Below are 19,679 nucleotides of genomic sequence, written 5' to 3' on the forward strand. Positions count from 1 at the left end.
TAGACCACTGGAATTCTTTTCCCATAGGTACTATTTCTATTACTATTTTTTCTGTACTTATAAATTTTATAGGCTGAGATGCTTCTTATAAAATTAAATTGTTAAAGAATAGATTGTGCATACACAGTGCGGATTTTTTTGGCAAATGACTGAAAACGAATTTGGCTAGAGTAACTGATTTTTTCGGACCAAGACCGTTAATGTGGAAATTCGACTCAATCCCTGATTTTATTTGTACAATTTCAGTTGTTTGACGTGTATTTTTTTTTTCTCTGGCATTGCCGTAGCATAAGTGTATTCTATTCTTACACTATGGCCATAGGTACTCAGTTGATTTAGCAGCTGTAGAGAAGCTAGAACTCTGATCTCACATTGTTATTATTAGCTTCCTAGCATGTGCTAGGTAGCTATTGCGATAGCCGTTTTTTGAACATTTCAAAATTTCATCAAATGTCGACGTTTTAGACCATTTTAAGAAACTTTTAAAGAATAAAATTTTTTTCCGTCTGTATGTACGTACGTACGTTTGTTGGCAATTTTCTGAGAAAACGGCTCGACGGATTTTGTTGAAATTTTGTATATATGTGTTAGGCATACCGAACAGAAAAATAACGGGCCGGATTTTTGGAAAAAAATTTTGGAGCGCCGTAACGGCATCGAACTTTTTTTTCAAATAGCAACCTAAAATTTTTATTCTATTATTTGGAAGACCTTATTTTTCTGTGTACAACCTACAAAAAATTGTGCCGGGTTATATTATCAAAAAACGGAGAAAAAAATTGTCAAAGTCAAAAAATTGTGTTGCATATGTGCAAAACGCAACGATCTTGTTTCTGAAGCAATGGTAAGTCCCTTTAATAAAAGCAAACAAAATTCATGCGCAAAAATAGTGTTGCGCATGCGCAGAAATGCAATTTTCTTATTTATGGAACAATTAAAACGAAATTTGGATGGTAGGTCCTCCTAATAAAAGAAAACAAAATGCATGCGCAAAAATCGAGTTGCGCATGTGCAACATCCAACTTTCTTATTTATGGAGCAATTTTAACGAAAATTGGATGGTAGGTCCCTCTAATAAAAGCAAACAAAATGCATGCGCAAAAATCGTGTTGCACTTAAGCAACTTTTAAAGAATAAATTTTTCCCGTCTGTAAGTGCGTACATATGTTGGCAATTTTTGGTTTCAGCTAGGAAGCTATTCTGTCAAGAATTTGACACCTGGTTTTACATGTTGTCGAGTGGATTTTGTTTTTGTGTTACTGTAGTGTGAAAAAGAACATGATTCAGATAAAAGTTACTTAAACCAAAAGCATAAATGTAGCAAGCCACGCTTCAAATATTTGCATTTTATGCATAATGTATATAATATCGGCCAATTGTGATATGAAATTCAAAGATTAATAGTTAGTACTATGCGATCAAAAATGAGTTGCTGTCGAGCACGAACTTATAAATTAAGATGAACTGTTGATCAAACAGTTGCATAGAGGTAGAAATGGCCCTAGCATGGTCGCGACCATGATGTGCACTTTTTAGTTATTTTCTAGGGGAATTTTCCTGGTGCTCAAGTTTTGAGACTATTGCAGCCTTAAAAAATGACATGTGTCACAGTAATTTATTTAGAAAACGTGAAGCTATGCTTGTTTATTAGTTGATTTGAATTTCGCGCCAAGTGAGTGCACATCATGGCTGCCCCCATGTAGGTGTCATTTGTCAATTCAGCATTATCAGTCTATCTTAATTGTTCGTGCTGTCGAGTCACCTTTGGAATTTTTGTTTACATGGGAAATCGTACTTAACTTGAACTTCCAAAGGCGGCTCGACGGCACTCATTTCTGATCGCCCGTTACAAGACACGATTACTACCTATAAATATACTTTTCAAAACACAACAAACAAAATAAATGCTAGACTCGCTATTACTTAAACTCAGCTGGGATTCGAATACTTACTGTTAACCGACGCTTAAAGATTTTTTCCCAAACTTTGTTGTATAAATTTCCTGTTCTTCGGCACATGCGTAGAACGATTGCAGAGCGTTTCATAATTAGGTGCAATTTTTTCCAATCTGACATGTGTTGCATAACCGTAAGTATGTTACCACAGCTGCATTCTGAATTGCGAGAAATTGTATACAACAAAAAGGGCACAAAAATTATAGTTACTGTGCAAACCATGCAATGCATTTTGCAGTTTCTGTGACGAAATTAATGAACAAAGGTGTTTTTTTAACCACTCACTGCTATGAATCATTTTGGGATGTATACAGTATAGACGAAAATATTGTACTCGTAATCGTGGATCAATTTTCGATATGCCAATATTGCGTTTTCTTGACGTTTTGAAGCTCACAGGCCCCAAAAATGTGATTATTAGCTTGACGTCTGTGGGGTTCGTTTTTTGTGAACACGTAACTAAAAAACCCCTGAACCGATTTGGACGAAATTTGGAGTGCATATAGGTTGATATGGGGAATCGAAAACGTCTTATTTTGGTTTTGATCCGTTGGTTGAGGGTGTCAAAAGTTTAAGAGCCATAACGGCTTGAACAATGTTTTTTAAATTTTTTTTGCATACTGACCAAAATGGCTTAAAACTCAAAAAAAATTTTTTTTGAGTTCCTTTGTTTTTGAGAAGTTTTGATTGAAAAGTTAAACTATTTCGTTTATTTTTCTAAATTTGCATTTTTCTCACCATCGGAGTGAAAAATGTTAATTACAAAAAGATGTATCTTGATGAGATCTTCTAAAAAGGTTGGTACACTTTGTGCGGCGCTAGAGGGAATTTTCTAAATATGACCAAAGATAATTGCAATGACCTTGCCAATCACTATAAAAAGTAGTCTGAAAGTCAAGTCAGGAGTATACCTGACAACTAGTTTATTTTGGTAGGCTAAGGGATTTTTAAAATGGGTAGCGTTTTCACAACCTAAACCATTTTTTTTCCTTGTTTTTTGACTTTTCAACCATCTAATATACTTAAAAAAAAACCCAAAGCGTGGGGCAATGAAAAAACATTGTGATAAGCCTGCAAGAGTCAATTTCTTTTATAATATAATTACCACTTTTTAAGCAAGTCAAGTATTAAAGACACTCATAATACATATACAGCCAAAAATGCGCGTTTGACCGTTTGTCCAGACTATTTTCAACGCGGATAGCTTTGGTTTGGCCATGTCGAAGAAATTCACTTTTGGGAGTCATTTGTTTACTATTGCAGTCAGTAAATGGGCGCCATGTATGTAAAAAATGAAATAGTTCCACTTAGAGGACAACCTGTTGTCTGTTTTTACATTGTGTATCTCAGTAGTATTAAAATTAAATAACTTTATTTTCCATACTAAAATACGTTAAAAAATAATACAACTACACAAAACATTATTTTACAGCGTATTGCATTTTTACAAATTAAATAGGCATCTTTTGTCACCTTTGGTATTTGTCTTTTTTATAATATCAATACAATGGATTGTGACAAATGGAGTACATTAAGAAAAAATCAAAGTAAATTTGTAGAGAATGTCTCTAATAAATATATAAAAACAATTCTAGCAATAAAATAAAACTGTACTCACAACGTTACATTAGATGAATCTCAGACTATAGGTAAGTAATGCACGTAAACTATTATACCTCATAAAGTACCATTAAATAGTTTCTTTGACACATTAAAAATATACAATTTACTTAAAAGATATAAACAATATTATTTACAACTATCTACAATATTAAAAGCTAAAATTTATAAAAAGATCAAAAATAAAATTTTAGTCTAAATCACATTTCAATAATTTATCATTAATTAAGTGAAGGATATATTGAAAGTCTGCAAACTCATTGGTCCAATAAGGGCATGTGACAAATCAGGAAGCTCTTCTTTCTGAGCCGTGGTACCTGTAAGAGTGGTAGGTTGCCACTCCTTAACGTAGGCATGAACGAAATTGGTGTTCTCTTCGATCTGTGATAATGAACAGACAAAGTTCTTGTTTACAGTACAATCGTATCCCTGCCGATGAAATACTATCAGCGCATTATTTGAGGGAAACTGTGCATAGCTTATGTCTGGCTGTGTGCGTAAGGTTAAAATGTGCATGTCACAGGGTAATTGTTTATTAAGCAACTTCATCGTATTTTTCACTTGTAAATTATCACCATCTGCTTCCACAATAAATACATTAACCGGATAATTTAAGGCATTCGAAAGTTGATTTGCGTACAAAGATGGACGGGAAAAATCTGATTTCTTTTGTAAATCATTTTGCGAATCAGTCGGAATATTGAAAGATCGTATAACTTCTCCCTTCTCAAACAAATCATCTCCACTGTTATTTTCATTCTCGAACCTTTTGAACGACTCCTTCTTTATGTTAGCCTGTTCGATGTCCTCCAAGAGTAACCAAAACTTATTTACAGTTTTACGATTATCCACCAAGCCTTCTCCCATACCACGTGCATCATCGTATAAAGTTCTACGTTCTAACATGATTTCTAAAAATCCGGGTTGCCAACTGGCAGCACCTTGAGCGTGATCAGTCAATAAACTGATTCTCTTTGCATTATCCTGAATGTAAGCCATTGTAGTAATCGGGAAGTAATTGCCTTCTATTCCGATTCGCTCCACCTTGACACGCTTCTGCATTTGTAGACCACTGGAATCCGTGTAGAACTCCGGTGGATCTCCATTTTGTACATCCGTTATTAATCTCATAAATAGCTCGGTTTCTCTATTCTTTGGTGGAGATTCGAAGTCGACAGTATTTTCAATGAAGATGCCATCATTCAGGTAGCTGTCATCAATGTGTAAAATCTGCACGGTGTGAACCAAGAAAGGTCCGTAGAAAACAGTGAGTTCGCTCGCAACAGCACCCGATGTAATAAGTACAGTCATTTGATCTTTGTAATGATAGAATACATCCTTTTCGATGTCGCGTTCGTTCGGATCTGGCATGAATAAATATGCTCCAGAATGGAATTGGGCACTCTTATATGCTGCAAATTGAATCGCACATTGAGTCACTTTGTGTGTAATTTTCTGCGTAATAGACTTCATAAATCCTGTGGTACCGCTGAACAAAATTTTGTGTTTGCTGTTTTCCAGCTGTATATCACCCGGTTGCATTCTTCTGATTTTGAATACTGAACTTACGGTGGTCCTTGTTTCATCTTCAAATTTGAATTGTTGACCGACGGAATCGTAACATTTACTGCAATAGACGTTAACAAAAGCATCGACTTTCTTGGCATTATGTTGTATGGTGTAAGTGATAAGACTTAGTTCCGGTAATTTTGCAACGAAAACTAGCTCGAATTCAGTTTTGGAAATTGATATCTTTGTATTGGCTTCCGAACAGTCCCACACTGGATTCACTTGGAAAATGACCGGTTTTCCTTCATTGTCAAGCACTTTAACTTGTGTAGTCGACACTCTCACTTGTACCAAGTTGTCACGTGGTTGGGCCAGGGAGTTGTATAAAACAATCTGAAAAATGATAAAGATGATGTAAAAAGATGTGTTTACAAGCTGAGTTTTTATCCCACCACCTAATTTTCACTTATACCATTGGACAGCATAGTGAATGCATCTACTGGTTTCCCAGCAATGTTTGGGCAAACGCATAACATCATGGTTGGTTACATTACTTTATAATTATTATGTCAACTTATGTTGTATGGATTGGATGTTAATTTGAGATCGTTGCTACTGGTAGCTTTGAAAAAATGCAAAAAATCGATTAAACGAAATCGGTTTAGATTATTGACCCTGCCTATTGTGGTAGCGCCGAGGGTAGCACTTTTATGCCAAGTTCTCAACTAAAGTTGCGCAAGTTAATTTTTGGGCAACAAGGCAATGTATTTTGCAGTTTCTGCAATGAAATACATGAAAAAATAAAGATTTTGCTCTACCAACTTAACCAAAATGAGAGTACGGCAGGAAGAGCACAAAAATAAAATCCTCTGCATCACAGCAATGTGTTTTGTAGTATCTTCAATAAAATTGGTTAATAAATTGAAAATTTTTTGGACATGATCTTGCAGTGATTACAAAAAAAAAACATTTCTTGCTGCACTTTCAAACGAGGCATCAAAATGATTTCTACCACTTTCCAGTGCCGAGATCTCGTCCCTCACTTGTACTGACAGCAGGAATAACGTAATAGCGTATTTTATTTTTTGAAAAATGCGCAAAAAAATGGAGCAGATTGTACACACACTTTCAAACGAAAATTGCTGAAGGACTCATTTTTGGTTTTTCGCTGATATCTTGAAAACTATGCGTCCTAGCGACATGACCATTATAAACAAAATGAAAGCTGATTAAATTTAATTTATTGAATTTTACTCAGTCAAGTTTTCGATATTTTGTATAGTTTTCGAGATATCCGCTCTTAAAATCTGTAATCTGGAAAAAAACATTTTGACCTCACATTTTTTGTGTTTTTGACCGAATAACTCTTCAACAATGCACCCAAAAAATAAATACTTCAATGGGATGTTTTGTTGTCACATTTAACGATGATAATGATGATGATTTAATGAGTGTTGTGTTTTGTTTGTTTTTGAGCTAAGTGTTTTGTTTGTGATGAGGAAGTTGTCACATTTAACGATGATAATGATGATGATTTAATGAGTGTTGTGTTTTGTTTGTTTTTGAGCTAAGTGTTTTGTTTGTGATGAGGAAGTGTCTGCATCAAGTTCTGCTGTCTTTAAAGTTAGTGAAAATGGAATAGTTTCCCTTAAAGAATCAAATAAAGAGAGGGGTGACGGCAAAATCAGCCAACTAGCTACTGTGACGTCACTTCTGGTCCACACGTTGTGTAGAAAAAATTACACGAGGACACACGCGGCTTTCAAAAAACGAGATATCAACATCTACTAGGCCTAAAACATTGGTGCTGCGATCTGCATTACCCAAGTTCAATTTCAACAATTGTTTTGTTTGTGGAGACTTGGAGAGTGCATTCAATATGAAACAAGTGAAGACAAAAGAAGGGAGGTACATCCAATCCGCACTCTTGACTTCCATAAAGTATGTATGTCTACAGCCACCGTAAGGAATGATACTTGGGGTTAAGAAGTGATCCTTCACCTTGCCTGTGATAATGACCTCGTTCGAGAAGAGGGATTTTATCACAGTAACTGTCGTTTGAAATGCATCAATCCTTATATGCTCATGAGAAATCATGAAGTTCCCCATCTGAGCCTACGCAGCAAAAGCTATGGATGATATTTATACCTTCATTGATAATAGTACAGACTGCCAGTTCTCACAGACTGACATCCTCAATGCAATTACTGCGGAGAAATCTGTATGGAAAACTCTAATACCCAACTTCAAAGCAAGTATATGACCTTGTGTGAGTTCGGACATATTCCTTTCTCTGAGATAACACTTCCTTGCAGCAGAAGTTACATTTGGTTCGATTGACATGAAGTCCAAATTCCTGGAGAGCTTTGAGGACAATCTCTATGGGCTCTACGGCCCTGATGTATTCTTCAAGCAGGATTAAATCGTCCCAATAAACGAGTACGATAATATTGTACGGAGTCAGGTGTCCCTTAAACATGTACAGGGTGGCCAACTAAGAATGCGAGGTACTGTATCTGAGAATATATCCATCATAGAGGCTTGCGGTAAAAACCTGGAAAATAATTTAAAGTTTCTGAAATGACCGCTAGGGGCGTAAATCTAAATCTAAAAAAGTGATCTTTCTGTGAATTCCGCTATATTAACCTAACAAAAAAATGTCCGGTCTTTGAAGTTGACGCTAATCTGAACCATTATTGTTTGACAATTTTTCCTGTATCTCTAAAAATGAAGTGGTGGGGGGTATTCAAAGGTTTCCCTAAAGAACACCCTGTATCTTCGAAACGGCTGAGCCGATTTAAACAACCTCGGGTTAGTTCAAAAGAGCTATTCTTCCGCTACAAATATTATACTATTTGAAGTTTTGTTAGTTTCACATATCACCGCTTGAGGTCTTTCTTCGACTTCCGACAGAAATGGTTAATTTTCTCAAAAAAATTAAATGCATTGATTCGATTTTTTTCATGAAAAAGTAGCTAAATGATGCCTAAACAAGCTCGCGAAAACAGCATCTCGATATCTTGAGATATATATATTTTTTTATATGGTGATGGCCAGCATTTCGAAAATTTACGGCTGCATTAAAAGCTTCCTTTTTTCAATCGATCCACCTTAGGTCCACAAATTATATAATAAAAATATTTCTGTAAAAATTAGCTTAAAAAAATAAAATTTTGAGGGTATAAAATTTTCTTTGGCCTAAATTTTAGGTTAGGAACAAGATATCGAGATGCGGTTTTCGCGAGCTTGTTTAGGCATCATTTAGCTACTTTTTTATGAAAAAAAAAAAATAAAACCAACGAATTTAATTTTTTTGAGAAAATTAACCATTTCTGTCGGAATGTCAAAAAAAGCCCTCAAGCGGCGATATGTGAAACTAACAAAACTCTGAAGAATAACTCTTTTCAATTAACCTGATAGCTTTTTCGATTGGCAAAACTCGTGCTGCACGAGAAACTGAAGAAATGCATGTGAAAATTGCTCTCAATGGAACATAAATATTTGTTATCATTTGTCCATAACCTCATTTTAGATTTGTATTTATACAATGATTTAGGTAATCGACAAATCTGTATTCTAAAAAATGACTGAAACGATTTCACTATTATTTATGATAAACAATGAGGAATATAAATTTGAAATTCCTGTAAAAAACCAATTTTTGCCGTTCAGTTTAAATAGTAAATGCAACTTTTTGTAAAGTAGAAGTTATATGGCTAGTTTATCATCTTCGCTATCGCTAGATGACAACAAAAAACTCTCCAACGCAAGAAAATTCAAATTGTCGCACTTTTATTTTGAAAATTTGCTCCACGAGCCCTCCGACCTCGTGCGTCAAAATTTGCACTGAGTGCGTAATTGTTGCATCACATTTGCCAATGGAACACAGAAAATTGCCCTAAAATTACCAATAGAACGTAAAAATTGCACTCGTGCAGCACCAATTTTGCCAATCGAAAACGCTATGAGTTTGTTAAAATCGGCTCAGTCGTTTCGAAGATACAGGGTGTTCTTTATGGAAACCTTTGAATACCCCCCCACCCACGAACTTATAAATCCACCACTTCATTTTTATAGATACAGGAAAAATTGTCAAACAAAAAAGGTTCAGATTATCGTCGTCTTCAAAGAACGGACATTTTTTTGTTAGGTTGATATAGGGGAATTCACAGAAAAATAACTTTTTTAGATTCCAGATTGCAGTTATGCCCCCTAGCGGCTTAATTTTCCAGGTTTTTCTCGTGGCCGTTTTAGTAATAACTTTTTTTACCGCAAGCCTCTACGATGGACAGGTTCCCAGATACAGTACCTTGTATTCTTATTTGGCCACCCTGTACATACAGGGTGATTCCTATAGTACCTGCCACCGTTTGGGAGCGTGTAGGTGGTGCGTAGGGGAGTATTTTGATATAGGACACTTGGGGTCGGAAATCTAAAATAAGGGTGCCAGAGCCAAATTACCTTCTGGAATTTCGCGCCTGTAGGTAGGCAACCCAACCGGCCGGCGGTGCACACGGAGCGATCTCAGGCGGCGATGTGTGGCTGACACTTGATCAGAATTTTGTTTAAACCCACGAAATCCTGTCTGCAACGACGCGTATCAAGTGAATAAACACTATGGCAATAGTATAATAATAGTTGGCTAGATGTAGGAAGTGCATTGAGAACAACGGTGGCCACGTTGAACACTTGTAAACGTTATTGCTTTTGACTGTCGTTTTCCCTCCTCCCTCCCATGTCGCTTCCTCGCGCTAACTCGCTCTGCATCGCTCCGCGCGAAACGTCGGTCGGTTGGGTTGCCTACATACAGGCGTGAAATTCCAGAAGATAAATTTGGTTCTGGCGCCGTTATTTTAGATTTCCGACCCCAAGTGTCCTATATCAAAATACTCCCCTAGGCACCCCCTATACGCTCCCAAACGGTGGCAGGTACTATAGGAATCACCCTGTATGTGTCTGGAAGATCGCAGGCGCATTCCTTAACTCGAAAAGGCATCCGTCGGAACCGGTACACACCAGAGGGGGGTAATGAATGCTATTTTGGGAAAGAGAGGTAGTGTAGTTTTTAACGACTATTTTTCATCAACCTTAAGCACGAAAGCATCAGAGTATCAAAGGCGCTATCGAGTCAGCAAGTCTGTTGACATCCATTTCACAGAAGAGACTGATAAACGTCAAACAAAAAGATTTTCTGTCAAACAATCTGAAGTTGAGTTTTTAGAACACAACATGGAAACTATCACATACTCAGCTACTCAGTAAAAACTGTTAGTAAGTTTGAATTGTCTGTTTTAATATAAAAAAAACATCTTCATGTACTGAGCAACAGCAAGCAAATACTTACTTTTTTTGCTTTCCCCGGTTCAATCTGGATTCTAGTTTTTTTGGACATTTTTTCGTAAGTATCCTGTTCAGTGTCACTAAGTACTATATTCTCCTCCGGTCCTTTTTCCAATGCATTTGTGATCAATGTTTGAATGGCAAATTGCTGCACATTAACAGTATCTCTCAAACTACTAAACATCTTCAGCCCGTAATCTCTCATAACAAACGACTTGCTGGTACCCGTGATAGCGTCGTGATGTTGGAATAACCCTAGATTGCGTCGCGCCTGCACAATTTTTTCAAAATCTCTCTCCAAAACCTTGATGTATGGTAGTAAATTGTTCTTTTTCGCATTGTTCAACGCGACAGTGTATAGGATTTCGGCACCACGCAAATTAGTTTCCAATTCGCGATCCAAAAGTTTCATATACGGTCTGGTTGTAAAATATCCGGACCAATATGCAGGACGGCCTTCAGAAAATATATCCGAGTAAACGAAGAAATCTCCCTTTAAAGTTGGATACTGATCATAACGCTTTTGTATTTCAACAAAGTAATCTTTGGGAGTACCGAACACTATTTCAGCTTTGTAAATATCTTTGTGCGAGTTTATGTAATTCAAAATTTTCATGTAATTTACATATTGTTGATCCCATTCTTCGGGAAAATTATATCGAAAATCATCCCCTAACGGCATAAGTACAACATTATGAGGAAACAGGGATCCTGTTCGCGAATATTGTTCCAATAAAAGTTCGCTTTTCTCTTTTACGTTTCTATCAGTTATAGGTTGCGATTTAAGTGAGTACTCTGTAAATTCTCCTCCAACTTTACGAAAATCAAAATTTAAGCAGATGTATGGATGAGGCCCACAGCTGTGTTTAATTGAATAAATATCAAACGGTTGATTGTGTGTTAATATATTTGTGTTCGATGACCAATTGGGAACCCATTTAAAGTCGCCGAATTGTTTTAGAGCGAACCATTGCTTCCAAGCGTAGTGTATCCTTTGGATAACGGTTGCCTTAATGCCAGATTGAGACAAAAAGTAAGGCTGTGCGTTTCCATGGCCAAATGGATCAATTGACCAACCTGATTGTGGCTTTATGTCCAAGTTTCTCAAACACCACTGGTGACCTGCAAAAATAATAAAAGCATCGTCAAGGACAATAAAAGGTATAAAAAAGTACGAATAAGGTACACCAAGATCTACTTGTAATGAAACCACTTGAATCAATAACTTAAGAATACTTCTAGAGCAATATCAAGGTGCCATCAAGTCGATAATGGATTAGTGACCAGTGATAAGGCATGAAAGCGGATGTGACGCATTCTTTCGAGGAAATGCTGATGCGAGAATTCTCTAGAAGTTTTTTGCCCATGCCAAAGTAATAAATAGTGAAATTCGCGCTCCTGTTATAAATTTGAATATAAGTAAGTGTTAAATACTAATTGTTATAAATCACTCTATTTATGAATCGTTAAAAAATCACTATAAGTCACGCAATTAAATTTACGTTACATTAAGAATTGTTATTAAGTTAATTTGATTTGCAGTGTTTCTGATAATTACAATCTCGATCATGTTAATTGAATTGCGAGACAAAGTTGACCTCTCAGAATTATTTAGCCGTTTTTTTGTGTATAGCCTTATTTGAACATTATCGAGCCTTTTTGGAGAGACAGTCAGTCTTGTTTAATTGCGAAGTTTACGAAGAAGTCTGTTGTAGTGCAATAAAAGATTTATCTAATACGTCGGTATTTAAGTGAAGTCGATTTAAGCGGAAGCATGTTTTACGTTTACGAAGAAGTTTCACAGTACCTACCCCTTAAAGGGAGATTTGTCCACCATCAAAGAATCTACTATAATTGTAATTACAACGAAGCAGTGTAATTAATTCTTTGGAATTTTGGAGGCGGTTGAGCCTGCTGAATTTCTCAAATTAATAATCAAATTTACATAAAATTTACGTCATAATCGGCCGAGACTGGACGCGGTCTAGGACGTTTCCGCATATTTGTAAAAATAAAAAAATTGTTTCAAACCTAACTTTGACATTGATAGGGTTTTCTACTATACACGGTGTCCATTTTTCGAGTGCCACTATGGGGATCTCGCTTATCTTAAGAGATAGAAACTTGGTTAAATTAGGGCACAGTTGCGAATTTTCGTGCTGAATAATAATCTAAAAATAAATTTATAATATCTTCAATAGTTTTGAAAATATGGCAAAAAATCGAAAATTTCTGATTTTCATTTTTAACTTTTTTATGGTAAACTAATTGTACTAGACATTTCTAATTAACACATTATTTAGACACTTTTTAATGGAGATTTCGAATATGGCATCCAGTTTTTAATAACTTTCAAGATAACGGAGAAACACGTGGCAACTTTAGTTTTTTTTATGGGCGCCGTTTTGGATTTTGACATTTTGAGATTAGGTTCTTTTTCTCTTTACAACGATATATCACACATGGTGGTTCAGTATCACATTTTTTCTAAAAATACAATTTTCATTTTCTGCGAAAAGTGCTATGCAAAAACAAAACGTTGTTTTGTTGCGAACAAAATGTTGACCTATTTCAAGCAGTGTCATTTACGTTTGTGCTAGTTTTATTGCTAAAAATTATTTATTATAATTTTCTTTCAAAACGAAGGTTCAATTCTGTTCCTATGAAAATTTTCTCAACACATCTAGTTCCCTGATGCCAATGCAGTCCTAGCAGCAGTGCAATTCCCAATTTATTTTAGCGTTAAGCTAGTATGAAGGAGCCTATCCGCAAATTGTAGGTAAAATCCCGCTGACAAAACAATCATCATAAAAACTAAATTGAATTGTTCGATTTTTTTATCAATGACTATTTTTTAAAAATTGGTTTATTTTAAAGGTGCGACAGGTGTGATTATTATGGTCATTAACGAATAAACATTAAATGGGCAAATTAGATTTAAAACATCTTGACGTGTAACGCCATTGTGAGTCATTGTTTTTTTGTCAAATGAGAAGATTAAACAATTGTCATTTCATTTTAAAAAAATTAATTTTGAGTTTGCCCTGAAAAATATTATTAAATACGCACGTAGCCACTTATTTGGTTTTTTTTGCATTCGATTAAAAATAGACGCTCAACTGTAAATCAATTCATGTCCATGGGGGAATGTTTTATCTGAGAAGCTCTATTAATAGAGTGATATGCGATACATTCGTCTGGCAAGGGTTAATGTAATATTCCGCTGCTAGCTCTGTGCGTACTAACTTGGCTTTTCGTAACCTTCATCATTCATCATTCACTCGCAGAAAATGAAAATTGTATTTTTAGAAAAAATGTGATACTGAACCACCATGTGTGATATATCGTTGTAAAGAGAAAAAAAAACCTAATCTCAAAATGTCAAAATCCCATAAAAAAAACTAAAGTTGCCACGTGTTTCTCCGTTATCTTGAAAGTTATTAAAAACGGGATGCCATATTCGAAATCTCCATTAAAAAGTGTTATAATGTGTTAATTAGAAATGCCTATTACAATTAGTTTACCATAAAAAAGTTAAAAATGAAAATCAGAAATTTTCGATTTTTTGCCATATTTTCAAAACTATTGAAGATATTATAAATTTATTTTTAGATTATTATTCAGCACGAAAATTCGCAACTGTGCCCTAATTTAATGACCATAATAATCACACCTGTCGCACCTTTAAAATAAAACAATTTTTTAAAAATAGTCATTGATAAAAAAATCGAACAATTCAATTTAGTTTTTATGATGATTGTTTTGTCAGCGGGATTTTACCTACAATTTGCGGATAGGCTCACTTCATACTAGCTTAACGCTAAAATAAATTGGGAATTGCACTGCTGCTAGGACTGCAGTATGATTTATTTGTTCCACAACGGTATAATAGGTAAATATAGACTGAATAAATAATAGCGTACCTACCTAATTGAAAACTTAAACCACTTAGACTAAGCTCTGTATATAGCATTAAGTAGGTAAATACCGGTTGGTTAAATAAGAGAGGTTGGCGGCTAGCACCACAAACAGTGATAGCGATTTCAGGTACCATGCTGGAATATTATTCTTGGTTACATACGTAGACGTAGAAGGGTCACACAAACAAAAACAAATGTTATGCTTTGATTGTTGCAATTTCAGCCAACAAATTGTAGATTACGATTAACAATGCACAGATCAGATCTGAAAGGCTAGATGGACACAAGCATTTCTATTTTATTATTTACAAATTCACAAATTCGAAAGTTTACGTTGTGCACTTTGCCGTCTGCGCATCCTCATATTTCATTTATAATACGATATGTCTTTATACTGGGAGAATCGATGATTAAAATTTCAAAGAAATATCTCTATAAATAAGAAAGTTATCATTGTGCAATCTGCGCATGCGCACATCTGATTTTCACTATTTGCGATTGGTTTACCTCGATTAGGAGCATCTGGGAGTTAACATTCCGAAAAAATTTCCACATTTAAACGGCGAGGAAAAGTATAAATTATGCTTTTAATTTATCAACATAAAGGTTCCATTACAAGCACTGAGAGGAGGAGTATGAAGGTATGACTTACCTTCAATTAATTGATCGACCATTGCGTAAACGTGAGAATTCGCTTCGTCAGTCATAACCCAGCCGCCAGTCGTTATCTCCAATCTTCCCGATTTGACTAAAGACTTCAACGCCTTCTGCTTACTGGGATGAGCTCCTTCCCACCACATATTCAAAAACGATATTTCTGACCAGATGAAGGTCATGTTGGTATGTTCTTGCAGTTTGGTCACCATGTTATTCATAATCGCGCGAGATTGCGAATTGAAATAGCCTTCGAACGTTTTCAGCCATCCTGGATCGTTATGCGAATGAGGGATGATTATGACTTTTAGCGGCGGCCTTTCCGAATCCATTGATTGGCGGTCGAAACGGTCCTCGAAAAATTTGTCCCAGTATTCTTTTGTTTTCATCCATGTCGGCTGCAACAAAGTTTATCTTATAATGCGTGAATGAGATTCTTATTATTGAATTTGGATGGGCAATAATCATGCGTCATTTGTGTTGGTTATAGTCGCATTAGGAGGGTGATTATTTTTGGTTATGGCCTACACAAAATTCCTTCCTGAATGCAAGCTTAAGGACCACACTGAAAAACCCTCGGAAAAATCTGACGAAGTCCACAGACATTCATGGTCATTGGTCACACTCATAAGTTTGTAAATAACGAATCAATTCTGGGAATTTTATTGTCAGATCTCTTAACACAATATCAATATGGCGCCATAGACAGTGTAACAGTTTTATTGTTTACCTACACTATTATGGTAAGTCATTAGCGACATGCAACGACAAAGTGCTTTATGCAATAAGCAAAAAAAATTGACTCGACTCTCAAGTAACTGAATGGTTTAATTAAAATTTGTTACATAATCCAACTGCACATAATTGTCACTGTCGTAAAACGACGTCTAGAACGAAGATAGGTACTTGCGGAGGTATGCAGTAAAATGTTCATTACGTAGTTTACCTTTGGCGGCATAACTAAAGTAACGGCACTGCGAGTTATGATACTTACGTTGTAAAATTGTACCTAAGTTCATTTGCTAACACAACATTGTGCTTACATTGGGTTGCCATACTCAAAGTTTATATAATACAATACCCAAAGTCCATCAAAGTCTGTTAATGCAGTCTTCCATTATCAACAGAAACTTCAATTTACTTTTTAATTTGACAGCATTTGTATGTTTTGTACAATAAAATGTGACGCGTCAATAATTGCAAAGAGCATCCGGGGAGCAATACCCTTTCAATCGTCAATTTTATAAATACACGAGAAATAATCAATTAAGTTTCTTTTCAATAATTTCTGACGTTCCTTTACATAGTTTGAAGTTCGTGGACTAAGTGAAACTTTCTCCGTAAAGATACATCATAATTCATGTCACTTCCCAAATATAGATAGATAGTTCGCCATGACATTAATGTTTGCGATCAAATGTTTTTAATAATTAAAAAATGTGCTATTGGTTGCGTTTTGTCCGTCCGTCCATCCGGACCCACTTCTGCCGTTTCGAACTACTTCTAGGGGAATGGTCCTAGAGTCTTGGAATTTTTTGCAGTAGGTAGCCTATACCTTGAAGGTGTGGCGACGCCCCCCCCCCCCCCCACGAATTATTTCCTGAGATACTGTTTTTGAAAGTAAAACGCGCATAACTTTTACATACGACAATCAATTAGTCTCAGATTAGCTCCACGTCAAAGCTAATTAATGAAGTTGGTATTGGACAGTTGACCATAACACAATTTAGAGTTGGGTGTAAGTCTTTAACTAGGCAAATATATTTATAAAAATAAAACTCGGTGAAGTTGCCGATCGAGTGAAATTTAAAAATCCTGGTTAAAGAAATAAAAAGACGTGTCTAATTGTTTAAACTTATGTTTATCGATAGTAAATAATCCAAATTTGCGAAAAAAATACGAAAAGTAACAAAGCAATTCAAGTTTTTAAATTAGTGGCCACTTCCCTTCGAACACATTGTATATGGTTTGTTTACTTGCCGCGCAAATTGTGTGGGGTCTGGTTATCTCGTATCCTTTAGATTCGCGATTCAGATTAACAGTGAGACCTTTGGTGGCAACACATTGTATTTTGATTATCATCGTCTAACGCATAACATTTCCAAACTTAATTGTGAACAGTACATACCTAACAAAAAATTGGAGATATATACGTCATTCTTTGACACACTCCGATTTGAATAACTTCAGCTGCTATCAGTGTAATTACGCCACAATTCGTCACGTTCGCTTAGAGCGTCACCTATTAACGCACAACCTTCTCAATTTTATTTGTGACTAGTGTAATTACGCTACTCAAGATAAGCACAACTTAAATGGGCATATCTTAAAACATGCCCCATTCAAGGATGTTACGTGCAGACTGTGCGATAATTGCCACAAATAGCAAAATTTAAATCGATATTTATTAAAGTACGGCATATCGAAAAATACTTATTACCGTTCCTCGAGATCATTATTGCAAATTTTCCTGGCGATTGTCCTTTGTACCGACTTCTAAGTTGGTCATATGTGCGATAAAATTTGTCTATATGCCAAGGGTGTAAAATTTTTGGTAACATTCATATTCGGGAAGGTAAAGTATTTAATTTCAAGAAAGAAACCCAGGTTTCGGGAATGCGTGAATAAATTAAGGGACTAACCGGGAAAGGAAAAAGATGAATTTTACACATCGAACCACATCATACAAACCTGAGAATATTACCAAACTTTTATAGTCTCTAGAACTCGCCCTCTGCACGAAACTAAAACAATACACGGCGTCGCCATGAAAAATGAATGACAATGGCTAGAACTGGCTAAAACGAAAATTATTATAATCACGATCGAATGAATGCAAGTAGCATTGGGACACATCGCCCCCACATTTTTTTTCGATTTCGTCAACCGATATTGAATTAAGTTTGCCGATTTCATTGAATTAATAATGTCATCAATTTAAATTTGCCTACTCGATTGAAAGAAATTAAACCTTGAAAGTAATTTATTATCTTAATGAATTAACTCGGATGCGATGCGCGATGTGATTGAAAGTAATTGCAGTGGTTTTCGTGCCCGTCAATCAAAACCGCGAACCAAATCAATGAAACCACAATTATACTTGTATTAGCCACTTCTTTATGCGCGTAGAACATACTATTATATAGGCTACATCTATTTACTATAAAGATATGCAAGTTTATTCATCAAGCTCACCAATTACAGTAGAAACTGAAATGAAAGAAGTAATTACACTTACGTTGAGAAATAAATTAATTAAAAAAACAAACTAGGATTTTTATAATGAATGATTTCTATGGGCGATCGATTTCGGGTGTTATTTTACCCGTCATCAGGCCCGAAATCGATCGCCCATAGAAACCATTCATAATAAAAATCCTAGTTTGTTTTTTAATTAATTTATTTCTCAACGTAATCACATAACAAACTACTACGGAGAACTTCATACTACGAATAATTACACTTACTCGTTCAATTGTGTAAGACACCTAGTATCTTAAAATATTTGCTACTTGTTCTTGATGTTTTTCGTGAATTGAAACATATGACAATACGAGTTATAGGGAATTGCTGAATTTTCTAACGTAGGAGGTATACTTAAATCATTTATTAAAATAATTTACTCAGAAGGCGATTTTGGCTGCTTGTCTTATACTACAAGGGGAGATTGATAAGTAAGGTCTCCCAATATTGTAAGTCGAGAAACAATATATTACGAGATATATCAAGGTTGAGTGTTTACACAACCCAAAGAATGGAATAAACCCGGACGAAATGAATAACGTTTTAGTTTTAATAATAAGAATTTATGTACATTAGCGAATGTGACATTACTCGGGTAACTGTAACAAGTTAAAAAGTAATCGTAAACGATTTACATAAAGCGCATTTCCACTTGCATTCATTTCCCATTTGTAAGATGCAACTTCTATAAAATCGTAAAAATCCGGCCACAAATATGAAAGATAGCGTTGCACATGGGCAATCCATTTTTGTCGTACTACTTCAATGTCAGTTTATGAGAAGAATTTCATTTCAATGCTTTTCTAAATAAGAAAGTTGGAAACCTAAATTTTGAAACTAATGTTAGATTTTCCTTTGTTCCAAGCGCCTAAATATCAAATTTCACTTAAATGCTTCCATAGATAAAAAAGTTGGCACTGCCCATGCGCAAAATAAAATTTTGAAACTGGAGCTAGATTTTCCTTTATTCCAAGTGCCTATGTATCAAATTTCGTTTAAATTCTTCCATAAATAAAAAAGTTGGCACTGCGCATGCGCAAAACCAAATTTTGAAATTGGCGTTTGATTTTCCTGTATCCCAAGTGCCTATGTATCAAATTTCGTTTAAATTCTTCCATAAATAAAAAAGTTGGCACTGCGCATGCGCAAAACCAAATTTTGAAAATGGCGTTTGATTTTCCTTTATTCCAAGTGCCTATGTATCAAATTTCATTCAAATACTTTTATAAGTAAAAAATTTGCAATTCGGTTTATAAATGGTCGAGATGCGAAAAGGGCACTGTGAATTTTGAATCGATTCGATTCAACTTTTGGCGTTGCGTATTATATGGCTAAATCTATGCCCATATTGAATTTCATGCAATTCAGTTCATAACTAACGGAGATGTAAAAGTGATCGAACATTTCTAAACAAAGTTATCGTTCACACGAACAGGTA

The 19,679-nt window shown here is 35.4% G+C and overlaps 1 protein-coding gene across 2 annotated transcripts in view; it reads right to left on the reverse strand.

Moving 5' to 3' along the window:
- Positions 1 to 3,310: 3,310 nt before the first annotated feature.
- Positions 3,311 to 19,679, reverse strand: part of LOC116170093 (alpha-mannosidase 2) — a 60,738-nt gene continuing 44,369 nt past the window's right edge. For both annotated transcript variants that reach the window (XM_031486286.1, XM_031486285.1), the window contains 3 exons: positions 14,997 to 15,396; positions 10,429 to 11,546; positions 3,311 to 5,477 (listed from right to left, as the gene is read on the reverse strand). In XM_031486286.1, coding sequence (XP_031342146.1) covers positions 3,801 to 5,477; positions 10,429 to 11,546; positions 14,997 to 15,396 — 3,195 coding nt within the window. In that variant the 3' untranslated portion in view covers positions 3,311 to 3,800. The remainder of the gene's footprint in view (positions 5,478 to 10,428; positions 11,547 to 14,996; positions 15,397 to 19,679) is intronic.

Source organism: Photinus pyralis, unplaced genomic scaffold, assembly GCF_008802855.1.
Source record: "Photinus pyralis isolate 1611_PpyrPB1 unplaced genomic scaffold, Ppyr1.3 Ppyr1.4_LG5, whole genome shotgun sequence".
NCBI lineage: Eukaryota > Metazoa > Arthropoda > Insecta > Coleoptera > Lampyridae > Photinus > Photinus pyralis.